Source organism: Strongylocentrotus purpuratus, unplaced genomic scaffold (genome assembly GCF_000002235.5).
Source record: "Strongylocentrotus purpuratus isolate Spur 01 unplaced genomic scaffold, Spur_5.0 spur5_scaffold_6, whole genome shotgun sequence".
In the NCBI taxonomy this organism is placed as follows: domain Eukaryota; kingdom Metazoa; phylum Echinodermata; class Echinoidea; order Camarodonta; family Strongylocentrotidae; genus Strongylocentrotus; species Strongylocentrotus purpuratus.
The window spans coordinates 8,004,110-8,022,634 of NW_022145612.1; the positions used below are offsets into that span (position 1 = coordinate 8,004,110).

At 34.6% G+C, this 18,525-nt stretch overlaps 1 protein-coding gene across 1 annotated transcript; it reads left to right on the plus strand.

The window, feature by feature from the left end:
• The first annotated feature begins 4,903 nt into the window (after nt 1-4,903).
• On the plus strand, nt 4,904-16,734 carry LOC590877 (sperm-associated antigen 16 protein). Its single transcript, XM_790464.5, has 15 exons — nt 4,904-5,000; nt 6,275-6,349; nt 7,061-7,128; nt 7,697-7,821; nt 8,341-8,478; nt 9,052-9,159; nt 9,553-9,670; nt 10,156-10,374; nt 11,301-11,434; nt 12,103-12,246; nt 12,934-13,034; nt 13,402-13,486; nt 13,791-13,917; nt 14,766-15,023; nt 15,597-16,734. Exons 1-15 carry the CDS (start codon nt 4,949-4,951, stop codon nt 15,705-15,707), a joined length of 1,863 nt encoding a protein of 620 aa, XP_795557.4. The 5' UTR covers nt 4,904-4,948; the 3' UTR covers nt 15,708-16,734.
• Nucleotides 16,735-18,525: the final 1,791 nt, after the last annotated feature.

An 18,525-nucleotide genomic window follows, 5' to 3' on the forward strand; every position in this document is an offset into this window, starting at 1 on the left:
AAATCCTTGAAAGGCTCGTTCATACAGTATATGACGCGGTGAACTGCTTGTCTTTTGGAAAGGCGAGTGGTGTGAGGAAGTGAATCTGGGTGTAACAAAGGTAATATGCATCCTTAGTAATCTGAGTGTTATAAGATGCAGGGGTCAGAAAGTGAATCATGTTACATGTACATTTATCTTGCTCTGGCTGTGTTCCCGCTGTTATTTACCATGGCATATGGGAACAAAGCTAAAGGAAAAAGATGAAGAAAAACAGTGTTCAATCAAAGAAAACATGTTGAAGTTTCTGTGTGTATTCAAAAACTGTTATAAATATTGTCACGAGTCTACGTGTACAAATGTTCATGTTTATATCTCCACAAATATTAGAATCAGCACTATTAGGATGTAACTTGGACTGTCATGAGTATGAGTCACTAAATATAGAAGACATACTAACAGCAGTGCTTACCTGTATGTTCAACAACACATGAAAGAAATTCTTTGCACAATGCATCAAAGCTAGCTGATATCAGACTGTATCTGATGCACATGCATATCTAACATAAAGCAACAAACACCATCATTTGGGACGGCACAGAGAATATCCTACCAGAGAGCATACAATATTATTCCTAGCAGTTTGTTTTATTTGGGAAATCTGCCCCCCCCCCCCATGTGGGTAGTTGTTGCTGGTATGCACAATATGTAAAACCTGTCCATTGTCTACCCCCCCCCCCCCCCCCTCTCCTTGAAATACAGGACTTTTAAATTATTACACCCACTTTTGATGGTAATCGGTAGATGATTTGAATCCCCCAATGATCAACTTGTTATTCAATCATCAATATTTCTGGATAAAAATACTGTGTGCACTATACATGTACATGTACATGTATATAGTCCGTTACTTGTGTGATGAAAGGCACTAGATATATTTAAACTGTAAGAAACATTTATTATTATTTGTATACATTTAAACAGTCCATGTTTGCGGTCACTATTCACGTGTGAAAATTAAAATGGCTTTTAAAGTTTTAAACAGGGGTGTCAAAATGTACATCAATGAGTGGACATTTTCTTGCTACTGATGAAATTGTGTAGTTGAGTGATTGTTTTAGATAATTTATTTGTTTTTAAATTTTAAAATTTAGCACATAACTTTTGCATTATTTGATTCATATTATATTTTTGAAAGTAAATCAAAACTTTACCTAATTTTATTATTTGTGTTGCTTACATGTAAGTTGTTCTTAATTATTATTGTGATAAAGTGTATTTATCTAATGTACACTCAGCAGAAAGAAAGAAGAAAGTGCACACTAGATACGGTTAAGATTTTCAGATACAGTTTTTAATGTAAAGTTATCTTTCATATATCGATTATCAAATAAACATACCCTTTCAAGAAATCAATTCAAGGGTAATTTCCGTGCCCTGTTGTAGTTCCCCTAGATATCTTACTCAGCTTACTCTGGACCTACCCTTTAATAAAAACATCCATGAGATGTTGATATGAAGTTTTTAGAATTTGTTTAATTATATTGTGAAACTATGTATGTATTCATGGAAAGTTTATATATTTTTACATTAAAAAAACATTCTTTACAGGATCTTAAAATGCTGCATATAGGGAAGTTTTCCTTAAAAAATGACACAGGTATAAATTGTTGAAAGGGTGAACAGGGATTATAGTGTTGGGTTTATTTAGCTTTTTATGGTGTGTAATCTGTTGTACTGTAAAGGCCTTGTACGTGACTGTTTATTGCCAATCAAATTTGAAAATGCCTAAGTCAACATATAATGGTCTGAAAATAGTGAAAAAACAGCACAGAATAATTTTGTGTTTGACTATTTTCAACCCAGAATATATTTTTTCCATCTTTATTTTGTTTTGAAGCTTACACATTTTTGGGGGTCTATATTCCATTTTTTTTTGCATGAGAAAATATAAGAAAAAAAGTCTAGTGTACTTTAAAATACCAAAAATATATAGAGAATAAATTTAGAAAACATTCATGTGAAAAACAACCAGGGTGATTACACTTTTATTTCCTTAATTAGTATTTTGACTCTTGCCATCACAAACGTGTTTTTTTTATTTAAATCAGCATGGATGTTATTTTTTTTTCTTTCGGATTTATGAAGTTCAGTGATTTAGATAATTCTTTATTATAATATTTTTAAATATTTTATTTGTTTGCTCCTAAATTCAATGCCATCTTGGTATACAAACCTACAGCAAATGGATTTTTCCCCCATTGCTTTTAATAGTAATCAATTTTTTTTTTTTTTAAATTTGTAATGCGTAGTCCATAAATCTTTTCTAGCCTTAACTTCCATCATGAGGTTATTATGAGGAGATAATCATGTTGAGAAATTACCCATTTTCAACCTCTTTTGGGGTATTTTTTGCCAGTAAGATGTAAATTGTTGAATCTTTCCTAGGTAAATACAACTACAACAAAATAACACTACTCTGCATGCACAGAAACAGACACTTCACCACAATGAATGAAGCCTTGACCAGAGTCTAGCTCTGTGAGTCTCTGTGTCAATTAAGATTAAAATTATTGTCTAGATTTTGAATCGGCTAAAGTAGAGAGCCTATGTTGTATGCTGTCAATATAGTCTCATATTGCAGACACTGTTACACATGGCAACTGACAAGGGTTTTGGCCTGCAACCAAAAAGCACTATGGCAAATAAAAACTCTGGTTTATGTGTTAATTAATGGCAAGTGGAAAGCTCCTGATGTGTATTAGCAGGGCGTTATCAGATGTGCACATTAATTTCGACAGTTTTATTTTGCAGTGATGTTTGTTTGTTTTTGAGGTACCGTAGTTTACTTTATCATGTGTAAACAAAGCTTAATTAATATTTAATTCAACTTTATATTAAATGATGTCTGCAGTTTGTGTGTTATTTAGTGCTTGGAGTTTGTAGAAAATATTGATTACAACATAAATGAATTAATTGCCAATTGGGTTGTGCTAAGTTCAACCTCAAAGTACTGCTAAATAGAGATACATGTATATCAACTATTTTGTGTAATTAGGGTATTTTTTTATCTTTGATTTGAAGGTGTTACTAATTTACATGTATTTCATGCATGATTTATCATTGGAAATAATTTCCTCACTCTTACTTTTTTGTTGTCGAAAGATTCTGTTTATAGTAAGAATGAGCTGTTCTCTGTAGAAAGAATGATAGAATTGGTGAAGAGAAAAAGACATTGATTGTGTAATGCACTCACATGAGTGATAATTCTACATACAAATAATTCAATATTATGAAAAGTACTTTATCTGCCAACACAAATCTTTGGGTTCAGTTGTACCAGGTTTAGAGAAACAATTTTACAGGTAGAGTTCAAAGCCTGTCCCTAGGTACAGCAATAGATGCAAGGACTTGACTTTTATATCATTCCAGGGGATGTTTCACAAAGATTCTAAGTTGAACTTATCTCTAAGTTGGACTTAAAAATTATGGAAAGCCATTAGCATCTTTGAAAATATTTTGTAAAAGTTATTTTGAAAGGCATAAAATGTTGATACAAATCATTCATATTTTCTATCATCAAGGAGAGTTCATGTTCTGGATGTGGAATTTATAAAAAGTCTAAAATACTTGAATTTCTGCTTTTGAATATATTTTGTTTTAAGGCTCCAATGGCTGTCCATAACTTTTAAGTCCAACTTAGTGTTAAGTTCTACTTAGGATCTTTGTGAAACACCCCCCAGATAAACATAGGTTTAACATGACCAGATTGGCCCTAAAGGCCCAAGAGATTGACTGCACACAAGATTTGGTCTCACAAGCCAATTGTTTGGAATATTTCTGACCCCCCCCCCCTCCCTCCCATAAAACATCAGCTACATAACTGTATAGACTAAAGGTTCAACATATAAGTTTTGTTGACCTTTGGTCTAATGACGCTTTTATCTTTTAGATCTTCAATCAACTGTAGTAAAATGTGTTATTATGGGTGTGTAAATATTGTAGATGATTTTGTGATTTTTGTTCAAGTAACCTTAATAATCACCTTGAGTTTTATGAGTTCCGATATTCCATGTATTCATGATAGAATCATTAGTACTATGTGTACAGTATATTATTAAACTGTATCATTCACAAGACTTTATTGAATATATTAAAACATATATGAAACCCATTGAATTGACGGAATATGATATCTTTTTTGTTTGCATGCAGGCGTGTTAGTATTGAATTTTGAATTGTATATCGCACCTGGGTCAGCAATTAAAGCACCTTTACCCATAATGAAAATACATTTTGTTCAAAATTCCTGCTAGAATATTAAATTTTAAAGAACCACATTAAATGGATTGGCACCAAAAGTGAGCAAGAACTGTTCATGTTCTGGTGCAAAGCAAACACAGTAGATATTGAAGAAGATACATACTGGGTAGAGAGGGAAAAAATAAAAAATAAAAAAATAAAAATTGATATCAGGAAGAATACAGTGTCTTTTCACTTTGGAAATAGATTAGATTGAGTGAATTATCTGAAGATCCAAATAAAGCAGTCCACAAAATAATTACATCCCACATGGCCAGACACATTCTTTGCTCTGAACTTTGAAAAAAATCATGAGTATTTTCTTTTTTGTCCTGTATTTATAACTTTCAGCTATCTTTCACTGGCCTATTTCTCTCACTCTTTTTAACTCAGAAGAACTTTTTGTGGAGGTGCAGTGATATAAAAAGTGGTAGTATAAAAGAATAAAAGTGAAAAATAGGATAAGAATTAAAGGAGGAGAATAATGAGAAGGAGAATGATTGAAACTTCGGGACTTGCTTCTAGCTCTAAGTTGAATCTGGGAAAAGAGTTGCGACCTAGAGTCGGAGTGTCAGAATTTTTTAGTAGATTAACATCGGAGCCTAGCGCCGCAAGCTCATCTCTGCGCGCGCATGCGCTGTGATCGTAGCAACAACTATCAACAACCATGGCTTCGTCTGGTGAAAGAATCGGAGAAGAAGGCGCTTATTTCCTAGAACGTATCCTTTAATGATGATTTGTGTCTATATTTATATTGTTTAAAACTTACCTTACTCATTAATAATGGAAATCACTGATTATTGAATCAAATTAATGAAAATTACTCGCATGCATGACTAGTAATCGCCAATTAATTTTGAAGGGTAGTCCCGTGTACTGATAATTGTGTCTCAAAGCAGGCAGCTTGGTGGTGTTGATCTCCGACAACTTTGAACTTGAAATACTAATAGTAGTGTTAGTAGGACTGTAGGAGGATGAAGAAGATAGTGATCAGACTGTTGCTGTTGTCGTTTAGTGCTATTGGCGTTCATTCTTCAAGAATATTGACGCCTTTAACTTTTTATCAATTTTTGTATGATAAAAAATTATAAGAACACTGTCTCTGGTTCATGCCCTTCGTAATTTTGTGTGGTGTTCTCACTAGAGCAGGCCTTAAATTTCAATATTTTTAGGGCAAGGCCACTTTTCTGTAGGGCACATTCCTATATTACAGCACAAATGGGAAGAATTGGAAAGGGCACAAAAAATCTCCAAGGCCAATGAGAGGGGCATTGAGGCCAAGGGGCATCCAAGGCCATGGCCTTGGTGGCCTTCTTCTTCTTCTTCCTCGGTAAATGCTACTTCATACAACGAAGATTACGCACTGCAGTGTGGTGTGTGCCATGTCCAAAATGTGTGTAGGCCTCAATCCAGGTTCAAAATATATATATACAGTGAATAATTTAATTTAATTTAATTTTTTGGATTAATTTAAGCCCTGCTAGAGACAGTAAGTACCGGTAGTCAGTAGAGTATGAGCATGTGTGTGTGTGTGTTTAGTTTCAGCAATATGATAGTTCATGTGTGGAAATCACCCTTTTCTGTCCTGTCAGTTTTATGGACTCCAAAAGAAGTTGTATTGTAAAGACCAATATTAGATCTAGATCTAGATCTAATTAAAATTTAAAAAATAATAAATAAACTAATAGACTTTTCTAGATAAATAAATGAATGAAAGTAAAGAAAAAAAGATAATTTGTTGTATGCTCTTATCATCTAGTTGCAAAATTGAAAGGGGGAAAAAAGATATTAAACAAACATTTTTAAAAATGAATAAAAAACAAGATAGGGTCTACCGGTTAAAAGAGTCTGGGTCTAGTCTAGATCTACTAAATCCAAACCTAACCGTTGACAGTTTGTTATGCATCCATCCTAGACCTTTGACATGTTTACTTAAGTATACAGTTTGATGATGAGGTACTTTTAGATGTTCCTTAATGACCATATTTGCCAGGTGCCACAATCACTGAGGATTCTGATGATGAGTTCCAATATGAGGAGATCCCTATTGATGACGATTTAGTCTCTGGTAAGTTGTTAATCAAACAGGATATATTTTGCTAAATGTTAGTACCTCTTTGCTTACAGTGAGATGAATAATTATTAAAATTCATTGAAGCTGCATAAATATTTAAAGCTGCATTAATATCTAAACTTCAGGAGTGCTGTATTTACTATACATACATGTAAATGCTGTTTCAATATTAGACTTTATTATATTAAAGGTGAAATATGCTAGGTTTCCAAATTTCTTTTTCTTTTTGGAGGGGTAGAAGTTTAAAGTTTGATATGGATTTTTATTCATTAATGTGTCAGAAAAGATAATTTAATTTTTCACTTTTAATAACATGTGACTTATACAGCTTTCATAGCAGTACCGGTAGTAACATGAGTTGCAAAAATTGAATTCACTTCATGTATTAAACTTGGTAGTGACAGACATTTACAAAAAAGTGTTTGTATTTATTCATGAAAGAAGATGGTAAAAACTGGGGCACGTTGATGATGTGCAAGTAATAAACAAAATAAGACCTGCTGAAATTTTGAAAATCGTAAGTTCTTACTGATTTGTATTAAAGTTAAATCTACAAAGGCTACAAAGATTTCTAAACAAACATGGCAAGGAAAATTTTCCTTTTGAATGGAACTTGATATGAGTCTGAAATGGAATAGTATGCATGGAGAAACTCTGTTCACCCAGTTTATTTCAAATGGATTTTCATAATCATTCTTTCTGCAGAAATTGATGAGGATCTTAATAATGCTGTGCGTACTATCCAGGAAGCACAGGAAGACCAGGAAGCAGCTGTAAGTTGAGGTTTCCTTTGGGTTAGATATACATGTACTTTTGTAGGTGTTGCTTGAGGATTAATGTGAATGAATAATAATAATAATAATAATACATATGATTTATAAGGCGCCAAATCCACTTGAATAATCACATAAGATCTATATTTGTGTACACTCAGGAGTAATTTTGATTTTGATAATAGAGCCTCTGAGGGTATGAAGGGAAGAAATGCTTTTCTAAGATACCGGTAGCCGAAATCCTTCCCTGATGATCTCACATGACTCATTACCTACTGGAACAGTGTGGCCCCTGTATTAACCCTTATAATGAATGAATAAATTATTCAATGGGATAAAAGATTTGATTCCAATCTATAAAGCTAGACTTCTTCAGAAAAATCAGGATTAGTTAATGTCTCAGAATTTCACTTGGGTTTGATCGGAAAGTAAACATGTAATGTATGCATGTATAACAATGCACCTACGTGTATGTGCTAGTGGTGAAACTTGACAGCATTCTAATGTTCCTTTGCTTATCACGTTTATCCTTTTCACCCTTCTCTCCTCATTCTTGTATGATGATTAGAAGAGAAAGGAAGGTCTCATTCCTCCACCTGTCACTCAGAGGCCAGAGGTCGTTGATGACTTTGTCCGTAATTTCCTGGTCAAGATGGGAATGAGTCGTACCTTGGATTGCTTCCAAACAGAGTGGTAAGTATTATCAATCAATCAGAGATTACATCAGTTTCTATGCTAGTGAATATCTATAACCCCTTTGAACTTCATGACAATTCGTAATTAGAACCTGGATTTTGGGGGTCAATACTTAAAATTTGAAATTTGTCATACTTGTCTTCCAGAGTGAATGAAATCCTACCTTTGAAAGAAGATTGGATTATATTGGAATATCTTGGAATTAGTTTCTCTGTGTTCATAACTATTTATGTCTCTAGTTGAATATTTTTCTGCTTGTGTTTAATTTTGAATGATAGTGCTTTGGGGAAGAATGGAGAAAGAGAATGAATACCAGCAGGATTCATGCTTGTGGAAAATAGTTAGAGGGAGAGAGAGAGAGAGAAAGAGAGAGAAAGAGAGAGAAGGGGAGAGAGACTTGAGCCATCCAATTGTTAACTAGAAGTAGTGTCTTTGTGTACCCTTATATTAATTGTCCAAGAATCATGTCTTTGACACTGAGTAACCTTCTCATCATGGTTCTTATCCTTCCCCCAGGTATGAGCTCCAGCAACGTGGTCTGATGAATGAGGAGGACGTTGGCACTGTACCTGACATCTACTGCCGCAATCAACAGCTCGATAATCAGGTCAAGTTTCTCCGTACTGATGTGGACAGGTTCAGGGATGCTGCCATGTAAGTTGAAAAAACTCTTCATTCTTGGATTCAACCAATTCTTTGCCATCCAGGATAGCAAATCCTGCATAAGAATTTTAGTGTCAAACAATATGTTGTGACTAAAATATAGTTACATTTTTCCTCTTGAAACAAAAACAGGTACCCTTATCTTGAAGTTTATTTAAGCCTTATGAGTCAAAATTTCAGTGCATTTATGAGGACTGTTAAGAATCCTTGTGGCATAGGAGGGGGTCTAAATGGTTCTATTTTAATTAATAAATTATCACATTTTGTGATTTGATATTTATGAAGTACATAAGCAGTGATGATGAGTGATAGCGAGATCCAAGTACTTAAACAAATACAAAGCTATTCCTTTTCATTTGATCTTATGTTATGAACGATCATAATTTTTGTTAAAGTAATAGCCATTTCATTAACTTTTTGGAAAGCAATCTCAAGACATTTTTCTGATAAAGGAAGTTATTATCCCGAAGGCAAAGACCATACTTAGGTCTAGTGACCTTTCCCTACTTCATTGCTGTTTCATACAACATGTTAATTCGTTAATATTTTCTTGTCTTTAAATAGGAAAGCCAAGGAGACTTATGTGAAGTTACGCAAGGAGAGGGACTTCCATCGAATGCATCACAAGAGGGTCGTCCAGGAAAAGAACAAGTTGATCGACGACATCAAAAGGTCAGTGGAAAAGGTTAGATAATAATAATAATAATAATAGTGGGTTCTTGTATAGCGCTCATGTCAGTCAAGATAGAAACAATAATTGATTGATCAATTTACTTTATTGTGGAGTTTAGAAAAAAAGTGTAGCACTAATAAAACCTGTAATTTTGCTTAAATGAATTGTGCTGGAAGTTTTATTTTGTGCTTGAAAATTTGAATGAAAAGTATATGATGTACCTGAAGCAAGTACATGTAAGGGCTTTGATTTGCTGGATACATTGTGAAGACTACTGGAAGAACTTTTGAAAATATGTAGATAAATTATAGTTCTATCCTGTAGAGATGAATAAGAATTGTAGTGTGGATGAGCTAAATGTTTCTTTATGTGAACTCCCACATTGAATGTAGGCTGAAGCGTCACTATGGTTCCTATGAACCTACCTTGCAGCAACTGAAGCAGAAGTATGAGGCGGTGATGAAGGAACGTATGTTGGCCAAGCTCGAGAGAGACAGAGCTGTCAATCAGGTAAGAATAACAATTACCAAGATATTATGCTGTCAACATTGGGAAATTCTTACCTTTTTCTCAAAATTTAAGTTCTGATCTTTGCTGGAAACAATCACTTATTAAAAAACTGAATGAGAAGTGGTTCGACAAAGGGGAATACTGTAACATTCATATACTTTGATGACCTGAAACTTTCCGGAATTATTCGATGGCCATTTACATAGCAGACCTTGTTGAGGATTTCAGAATTTTTGTATTGTGATTCAGTTATTTTGATGGCATGAAACTGTTTCAAAGCTTCTTTCTCAAGAGGTTTTACAGTGCTCTAAATTTAAATTCAGGAACAACAGTGTACAACATGAACTTTAGTAGTTTTTTTGTTTCACAGATTAATATGGAGCAGAATTTGAAGAAAAAAATTGCACTAGACAGTAGTACAAGTAATCTGTTCTTACAGCACTTTCATTTTCAAATCCAATCCATCTTATCTGTATCATGTGCAGGTGTCTGCCCTGCAAGCGACCCTCCGCAGCCTGGAGAGTGGCTTGAGAGAGGGCGCTACACAAGAGATGACCAAGGAGGAGCGACGTCTTATGTTTGCATCAGGTGTGGGTCCGACCCAGCAGAATGTTCATAGGGCCCGTGAGATGACGACGGAACCCTTCCAGCCTGACCCTAGCAGTATGGATGTGACTCAACAGACCATACCAAGACATCCTAAGGTATAGGGAATCCACTACAGGCAAACCTTCATTAGTGATCACCTGTAGAGAAAGACCACGTACCTGTCTATAAAGACACCTTTCCACTGTTTATTATATGTCTATGCACTAAGGCACTGAGAACACAATCCTGTTACATGTACATGTTGTTATGCAATTTTATTTGAATATTACAATTATAGCAACGTCTCTCCCCCAAACTCAGTGAACCTCCATATCCATATGATTAGATAGAAAGAAGTATGTTCCAAGGGCCTTATGGATTGGAAATTAATTCTTCCTCAAAGTCAACCCATCACTAAATATAGTATGAGACTCAAGTTGACTTTATGAGTTTGAAATATAAAAATATGTTAGGAGCTGAATGATCAGGCCTGTATCCCCCCCCCCCCATTTCTCATCATATCTCATTTCTCTTCCCATATCTAGTCTATCCCCTTACATGATTGTCATGTTTTATTTAGTTTGTTCAGTACTGGTATAGTAAATTCCTTTTGCAACATATCAAATGTTATCTACGATTTATGTATTACATTTACATTTAATCGGATGCAATTTTCTTTTGAATAAATTGTATACCATCTGTTCCAGTTTACATAATCAAATCATTGCCTTTTTATGTAACGTTTTTATATATTTGTATGTGTATGTGCATGTTTTTTGTTCTTCCAATGTTCATTCTTTGGGATTTTCAGTGTAATGTGACCTATTTTAAACTGATATACATGTATATGTGTAGTTTAATTTCTTCACATACTCATCCCACATGTTAAGTCAACTTTACACTTTTGACAGGTTGAAACTCATGCTCTGCCTTTTTAAATATAAAACCGATGAAAAAATGAGACATCTTTTCATATCTTAATACCAAGGCAGAATGTATGAAAATTTGTATTTACACTTCTGACTATCTTGTTGTTTTTCAGGATTCAGAGTTCCCAGTGGATAATGGTGTAAACCCACAGCTTGCTAGTGTGAAAGGTCCATCAGCCCATCTGACACGAACCGGTGGGTTCAGACTCACCCACACCTTCCAAGCCCATAGTCTGGCTGTCAGCGGGTAAGTCCTAGCTGCAACTCCATATTGATATTTTTGGTGTTGGTGGGGGGAGTCTGCAGTGTATTTTATGTGTTCCTTGTTTCATATGTATTATAATTTGTAGGTTTATTTGTAATTGTTTGTTTTGTTTAATATTTAATTGTTTATCATTGTATTTTGTTTGTTATAGGGCTTAGAGACTTTAGTGTCAAGCGCTTCATAAGCACGGTTTTTAATTATTATTATTTATTTTTGCATAGTGTGTAAGAATTTAGTACCTGTCTCATTCCTTTGTAAAAATGTTGGCTAATAATGAAAATACAGTATATAGAAGACCAGCACTAAACACCAAGTAATTGATTTTGCTAATATGATATTGTTACTCCCTTTAGCTTTGTGTATAAACTCCATTCAAATACTTTAATTTATAGTACAGACATGTTGCTATTATAGTGAAACAAAATTATAAATTTTTGTTATGTATAACATCAATATCCAGTCACTTTTTTAGGTTTGATCTTTTCAAGGAGGAAAAATGTTGAGTAATTAATAATTATCTGTGAAGCCATACAACTTCTTCAGACAGTCAAGTCATGCTGAGACCGTTTTCAGCAATAAGTAAAGGAAATGATGCGTTTTCATCACATTCATCATTTGTTTCTTCTCCATATTCTTGTTTTGGTGATCAGGATTGCCCTCCATCCTCGGAAGCAGATCTTAGCGACGGTGAGTGACGATCAGAATTGGAAGATGTGGTCCATACCTAGCGGTGACATCATCATGACGGGCGAGGGGCATACAGACTGGATAGCAGATTGTGATTTCCATCCAAGGTAATAAAGCTTGCCAGACTATTTTGTTTCCTGTAATTTTGATGTTTGCTTTTTCTATTGTACAAAATCTGTAATTCGACTTTTGAGCCCCGATTGATTTTTATTTCAATAAACCAGTACTACCAACTTTCATTCAAGAATTTTTTTCTCCAGAAATAAAAATTGTTAAGAAGATAATGCATTATACAGCGATTGCCCTGCTGCCAATTTGCAACACTCATTGAATCACCAATTTCAATTAACCATTGACACAACATACCCAAACTAAATGCTAGCTGAAGCTCAAACACTATATCGTTTTGGAATATGGCCTTTAACAATATCATCACTGATAGTAAACATCACTTCATTCTCTATTTGACTTGTGATATTATTTACTTATTCTCATCAAATCAGTTAATATTGAAAGTGGTTGTAGGAATCAACGGTATATAATATTACTGATCAAACTTTGTTTATTATTAAATTTGTTATTCCTTCTATTTCTAGAAATGTAATGATGAGTAACCCCCCAAAAAAAGATTAATTAAAGTAATACTCAATGATTTCATTGTATCTCGAGATTCATGACCCTTTGTAAATTCAAATGAAAGATATCCATTGCACAAGATAGGTATCTAAAACGTATGAGAAAGGTGCTGTTTATATATATAGTTGATTGATTGATCCCTAATATGTTGTGTGCAGTGGTTCTCAGCTTGTGACGGCTGGTGGTGACGGAACGGTCAAGATCTGGGACTTCTCTAAAGCAGAATGTGTGCACACCTTCTCAGAACATCAACATGCAGGTAGGTAACAGTTTGACCTTCATGTTGCTATTATGATATTCAGTGATAATTATACATGTCAACAACCAACAAATGTGGAAGAAAGATATTAAAATAATTACAGTTTGTCTTTTGGAAGAAAAGAAATGTTTTGAAGAATGTTCTTGAAATATCTATAGTTTGTCTCCTTGAGGAAAACATACAATAGGAATTAATGGTTCATTCTTTTTCAACAATTCTGCAATCTACAGTATATAAATGATGTAATTGTAGAAGAAGAAAAAATGTGTTTTGAACTTTTTTGTTTGTTTGTTTATTATTTAAAAACACAAATGGTTTGATAAATACATATTCTGATGTGACCCTATTTTGTTCTTCTTTTCTGCAGTATGGGGTTGTTCATGGCACGCATCTGGTGATTTTGTAGCTAGTGCATCCATGGATAACACCTCCAAGATATGGGATCTCAACAGGTACGATATGCAATCGGCTGTTCTTACATTCATTAAAAGTTTCAACCTAATTATGAAACAAATCGTGAGAAACAAATCGTATTTGTTAGCAACTATCATATTAGCTGAAAAGGTGTCACATGACACTCAAGATTTTGTTTTGTGTGCATGAGCATGCAATATAACAATTCTTCTTGCTTGTTAAAATGCGTACAAATTGTTGTTACTGATGTTGCAATTAACTAAGGCCATTTGGGTAGGTCTTTTGATACCTACCCATTGTTTTCCATTAAGTCTAGCTATCATACATTGTTTCCACCTGTAGCCTTCGCTGTAGATTCACACTGAGAGGGCATGCTGACTCGGTGAACTCTGTCATGTTCCTGCCCTTCTCCAACAACATCCTCACAGCGTCGGCTGATAAGACGGTCTCACTTTGGGATGCACGCACGGTAAGCCTGGAGAGAGTTGAATCTCAATGATTTCTGTTCTATTCCTATCAATCTTTCTACTGGCCTGATTTTATGAAAGCCAGTCCATGCGTACTTATCTGTTTACCTCTTACTTTCTGAAGGATGGCTCTCTCAAAAGTCTATTCAGTTAGTGGTAGTGGTAGTGGTAGTGGATATTTTACCTACTGTAAATAAGCAACCAGACAGCCGACGGCTTAAGGTCCTCTTTGACAGAGCTGGTAATGAGGATTAATGCCTTACCAAAGGGCACTAGCGCATCGTCTTGGTTTCGAAAACGGGTCACCGGATTACGAGACCACTGCTCTACCGACTGAGCTATCCCGCCTAATGAGTTTAAAGTCCTGACTAGCACAATTTTATAGGCATAGGTTGATTTTGGGCTGGGTTAAAGGCCTCTAATGATGACAAAAAATGGTTGAAATACTTTTTGCTCCTTCGCTTTCTTCCAGCGAATCAGCGACTTAGATGTGTCATCCAAATTCATATTGCAATGGGGGAAAAACCCAGCAATTCAGCTACCATTTCTGACATTTCTCAATCAATCCCTATTTGTTTCATAGTTTATAGATTCGTCAGACCTTATAGATATATAAATATATATATATGATAATATTAGATAGGTAGGATTTATTTTCAGAGGGATTTACAGATGATATCCCTTATTTGCATAGGAGGATTTATTTATTGGTTTATTTAAGTGAAATCCAATTCCAGCCTAGTAGCCAGGGTATCTTTCTGATGGTAAATGTTTTGTTAAAGCAGAGTTCCCCTTTACAGACACCTCACTTCATTTCTCCAAACTCATTATCCCCCCATCACCACCACAGGGTCTTTGTGGTCAGACTTTCTACGGCCACGTCCACTCCGTCAACCACGCCACATTCAGTCTACGAGGTGACAGCATTGCTTCCTGTGATTCCTATGGTGTGGTGCGAGTATGGGACACTCGGACCTGTGCATCCATGGCGACCTATGACGTAGGACCACACCCGGTCAACAGGGCGGCCTTTGACTCATCCGGTACAGTCCTGGCCGTGGGTAGCAACGATGGAACGGTGAAGATGATGGATCTTACATCAGGCCAGGTAAGGCGATTAACCCTTATACTATAATAGTGCTATAGTGTTGATAAATTGCCCAAACTTTAATCCTCTATATGGTGATTAAAAGAAGAAAACAAATAAACAAATAAAATTGCTTCTGCAAATTCAAAGTTTGTTCATAAATATTGATAGTGCATGCCATGGAAAAAAAATAGAATAAAAGATGGCACTGTGATTGAAACCTGTCTCAAAAATTTGGGACACCTGTTTCTTAACGTGCATGGTTGCATGGTCATCATGTTAAGATTGGAAATTTACTGGAAGTTAAGATACACATTATCCTGTGTACGATTTTTAATTAAAAAAAAAAATACTTATAAGAATATGCATTTCTAATGTTGAAGAGGAAAGTTGCCCTTTTTTCCCTTTTTTTTTGGGGGGGGGGGGGACTCATTTCTTTGCAAGCCTACATAATTGTTTTTCAATTGATTTCAAATTCAAGAACATTTTATGCATACTTTTTAAAAGTTATCTATGATATATTACTGCGACTGTTTGGCATGTCATTGTAAAATGTTGAAATGGTAACTGTATGTGTTCTCTTGTATCTTGCAGGTGTCTAGCCTTGCAGGTCATGAAGATGCCGTCCATGCCGTCATGTTTGACAGGGCTGGTGACTTCCTGGTCTCGGGAGGTGCAGACAACACTGTCAGGATCTGGTCCTGATCTGGTCCTGTTTGTAATATAAGACTTGGTCCAGTTCCTGCTTTCCATCTAGCTCTCATAGTCCAGGCTTAGGAAGATTAATATAGTTGAATTTATTCATTTTTAACAGCATTATGCTTGTTGATGTTGTAATAACTAAGTTTATATACTGCCCTCTTCCTATTATTCTCTACATGTAAGCAGGCAATGTTGCATGCATTTATGACAATGGAAATGTCTGATAGAGTGAAATTTGTTAGCGCTACCAATGCCAAGAAAACTGTCAATTAGAACATATTTCTTCGGAGATAAGATTGAAATGCTTTAGATTAGGCAATATGTCAAGTTTCCTGTATTTCAGGGCTGCCAAATCTTTAAGTATGTATTCAAAGAATTTGGTGTGTTTGATAGTTGAAGACAATGCTAAGACAAGACCACTGTCGTTGTTGCCAGTTTGCAACAGCATTTCAAGTACTACCAATTGGCAAAAGCCTGATAATACAAAAGTGATATAATACAGATACCTTACTCAGAATTACAGAGGCACTCATTTTTTTCTTCTTCATAATTTCATTGATCCCATTTATAAATCCCGGTTTTAATAATGTTTTGTCAAAGTGTACATTTTTCAATATCATTCATTGTTGTGATATATTGTAATTGTTGTTAAATCATATTTTTACTAAAACAACTTAAAAAAAAACTAAATAAAGCAATGGGAAGAAATACAAAAAATTGCAAGAATCAGCCGGATATTCAGAGTGGTAGGAAATGAAAAATCAGACCCTTTGTTTCATCTATTATAAACCACAAAGGCTGTTTTAAGTGTAAAATGATACAAGTTAATGCTCTTTTCCCTGTCAGAAGACAATATGTTCTTTCAGGTTATTCTTTATGACCAAGTTTTGTATCTTATATTTACATATACATGTAATTCCCATGTATAGAATGATTCATATTTATGACCTTGTGTGTCTTATGCAATGTTTGAATGTTTCCATTATTGTACATATTCAAGAAATTAAAAAGAAACATTGAATGGACATGTCTTTTTGTTTGATATAGACTTTCTTTATTTTAGAAAAATACAAAAATATTAAGTTATGGCATATTCTGGATACAGTATTGTGTATTTGATATAGGGTACATCATACAGTGCACTATAAAGCAATGAGAATTAGTGCTTAAACATTATTAAATTAAATGTAATAAGTAGAAATACATATCAAATTTAATAGAGAAGGCATAAGTTTAATTCGAGATCATGGAAATGTTACTTGATAATTATAAATTACCCATAAGTTCTAAACAGCTACAAAGACTGAAATGAAGTAAGCAAGCTTAATAGAGATAGATAGCAATTACTGCTTATTTTCTTTTTATTTCATTTTTAAAACTCATACAAATTTATTTCCCCACTTCCAGCTAGAGATGTGTTTTTTCCCCCGTTTTTTTCAGTCACAAAAAAGGACATTTAGTAGCCTTTTATTAATATCAAGATAAAGTTAGAGTAGTGGCAGATTTAGATTTAGGGATGGGGGCACCCCTCCTTTTTGTGCAATGTGATCGGCATACCTTAAGTATGCAGCAAATTTGTTTACTATTATAAAGGCTCTAGTATAGTAAGAAAACAACATAACGCAATGTCCCCATATACAATGCAAACCCCAAAACAAAACAAGAAACAAAACAAAAACAACAAAAAGAAGAAGAATGATAGGGCTATTCTTAATTAAAGCACATTTGACTTCAAAATAATGAATCTTTACCCGAGTGATTTCCATTTGGTACTTCCACCTCCCCCCCCCCCCCCCTCCCCCTCTTTCTCTCTTTCTCTCTCTCTCTCTCTCTCTCTCTCTCTTTCTACTCATTTATCTCTCTCTCTTTCCCTCCCTATGTTCATACCCCATCTTTCATCACCTCTTTCTCTCTCTCTCTCTCTCTCTCTCTCACAAACACACACGCGCGCACACCCACACGGGCTTCGTAGTGATCATAATTTTGAAAATACATGGAGCCCTGTATCACTTACTTTCGGAATAACAAAACCTATTTCATTTTCCGAATTTATGAACCCCAACGGGAAATGTGTGTTGCGGAATTATGAATCATCAGCAATAATTTAAGGTGGTACAATTTTAAAACATCCCGAAGGTTACAGCAGAAGAACCTTTCCCTAACCAAGTTTTGATCAAGCAAGGCACTGAGCGAAAATTTGGTTGGAGCTATTATCAAAATTATTTGTTCTAATTGCTACTCTTTCCCCCGTAACTTGGTATTCTCTTTATGACTATTGCACTTCGGCGATTGTACATCTTCAAGAGAATATTGATTGTCCAAAGATTGAAGAAAAAATAAATCACCCGCAAGCCTACTGTATAAAATAATCTAGCTTTCAAAATGTTGAAATAAATGTATACATGTAATTCCATGTCAGTGTTGAGCAAAATATAATTTTAGTTGATAACAATCAATTAGCTATTTTCATGTTGATTGATGAAAGATAATGCGGAGTTAAAGATTGAAAAAATTTAAAAGAAATTTACATGTAGATGCATGTAAATGTACAATTTTTTGTGCATAATGTACATTACTTTAAATAATGCGCATTACCGTATTACCATACTAAGAGAAAAAAAAATACGACTCTTGTCTGATGCTATACAGTTTCATCTGGTTTAATCACATGTTCATAAACACATTAAAACATTCTATTGACTTTCAGGAATCGTATAACCGTCATGTAAATCATCTTTTATTGGCCATTAAAGGGGAAATAACAAGCCTATGTCAACTGTTTTAAACACACAGAGTACTGGTTGACATACAAATATAATCT

Coding starts and splice junctions, on each gene's coding strand:
- LOC590877 (XM_790464.5), top strand. CDS start 4,949: ATGGCTTCGTCTGGTGAAAGAATCGGAGAAGAAGGCGCTTATTTCCTA. Junction 6,350..7,060: donor TGATGACGATTTAGTCTCTG/GTAAGTTGTTAA, acceptor TTCTTTCTGCAG/AAATTGATGAGGATCTTAAT. Junction 9,160..9,552: donor TTGATCGACGACATCAAAAG/GTCAGTGGAAAA, acceptor CATTGAATGTAG/GCTGAAGCGTCACTATGGTT.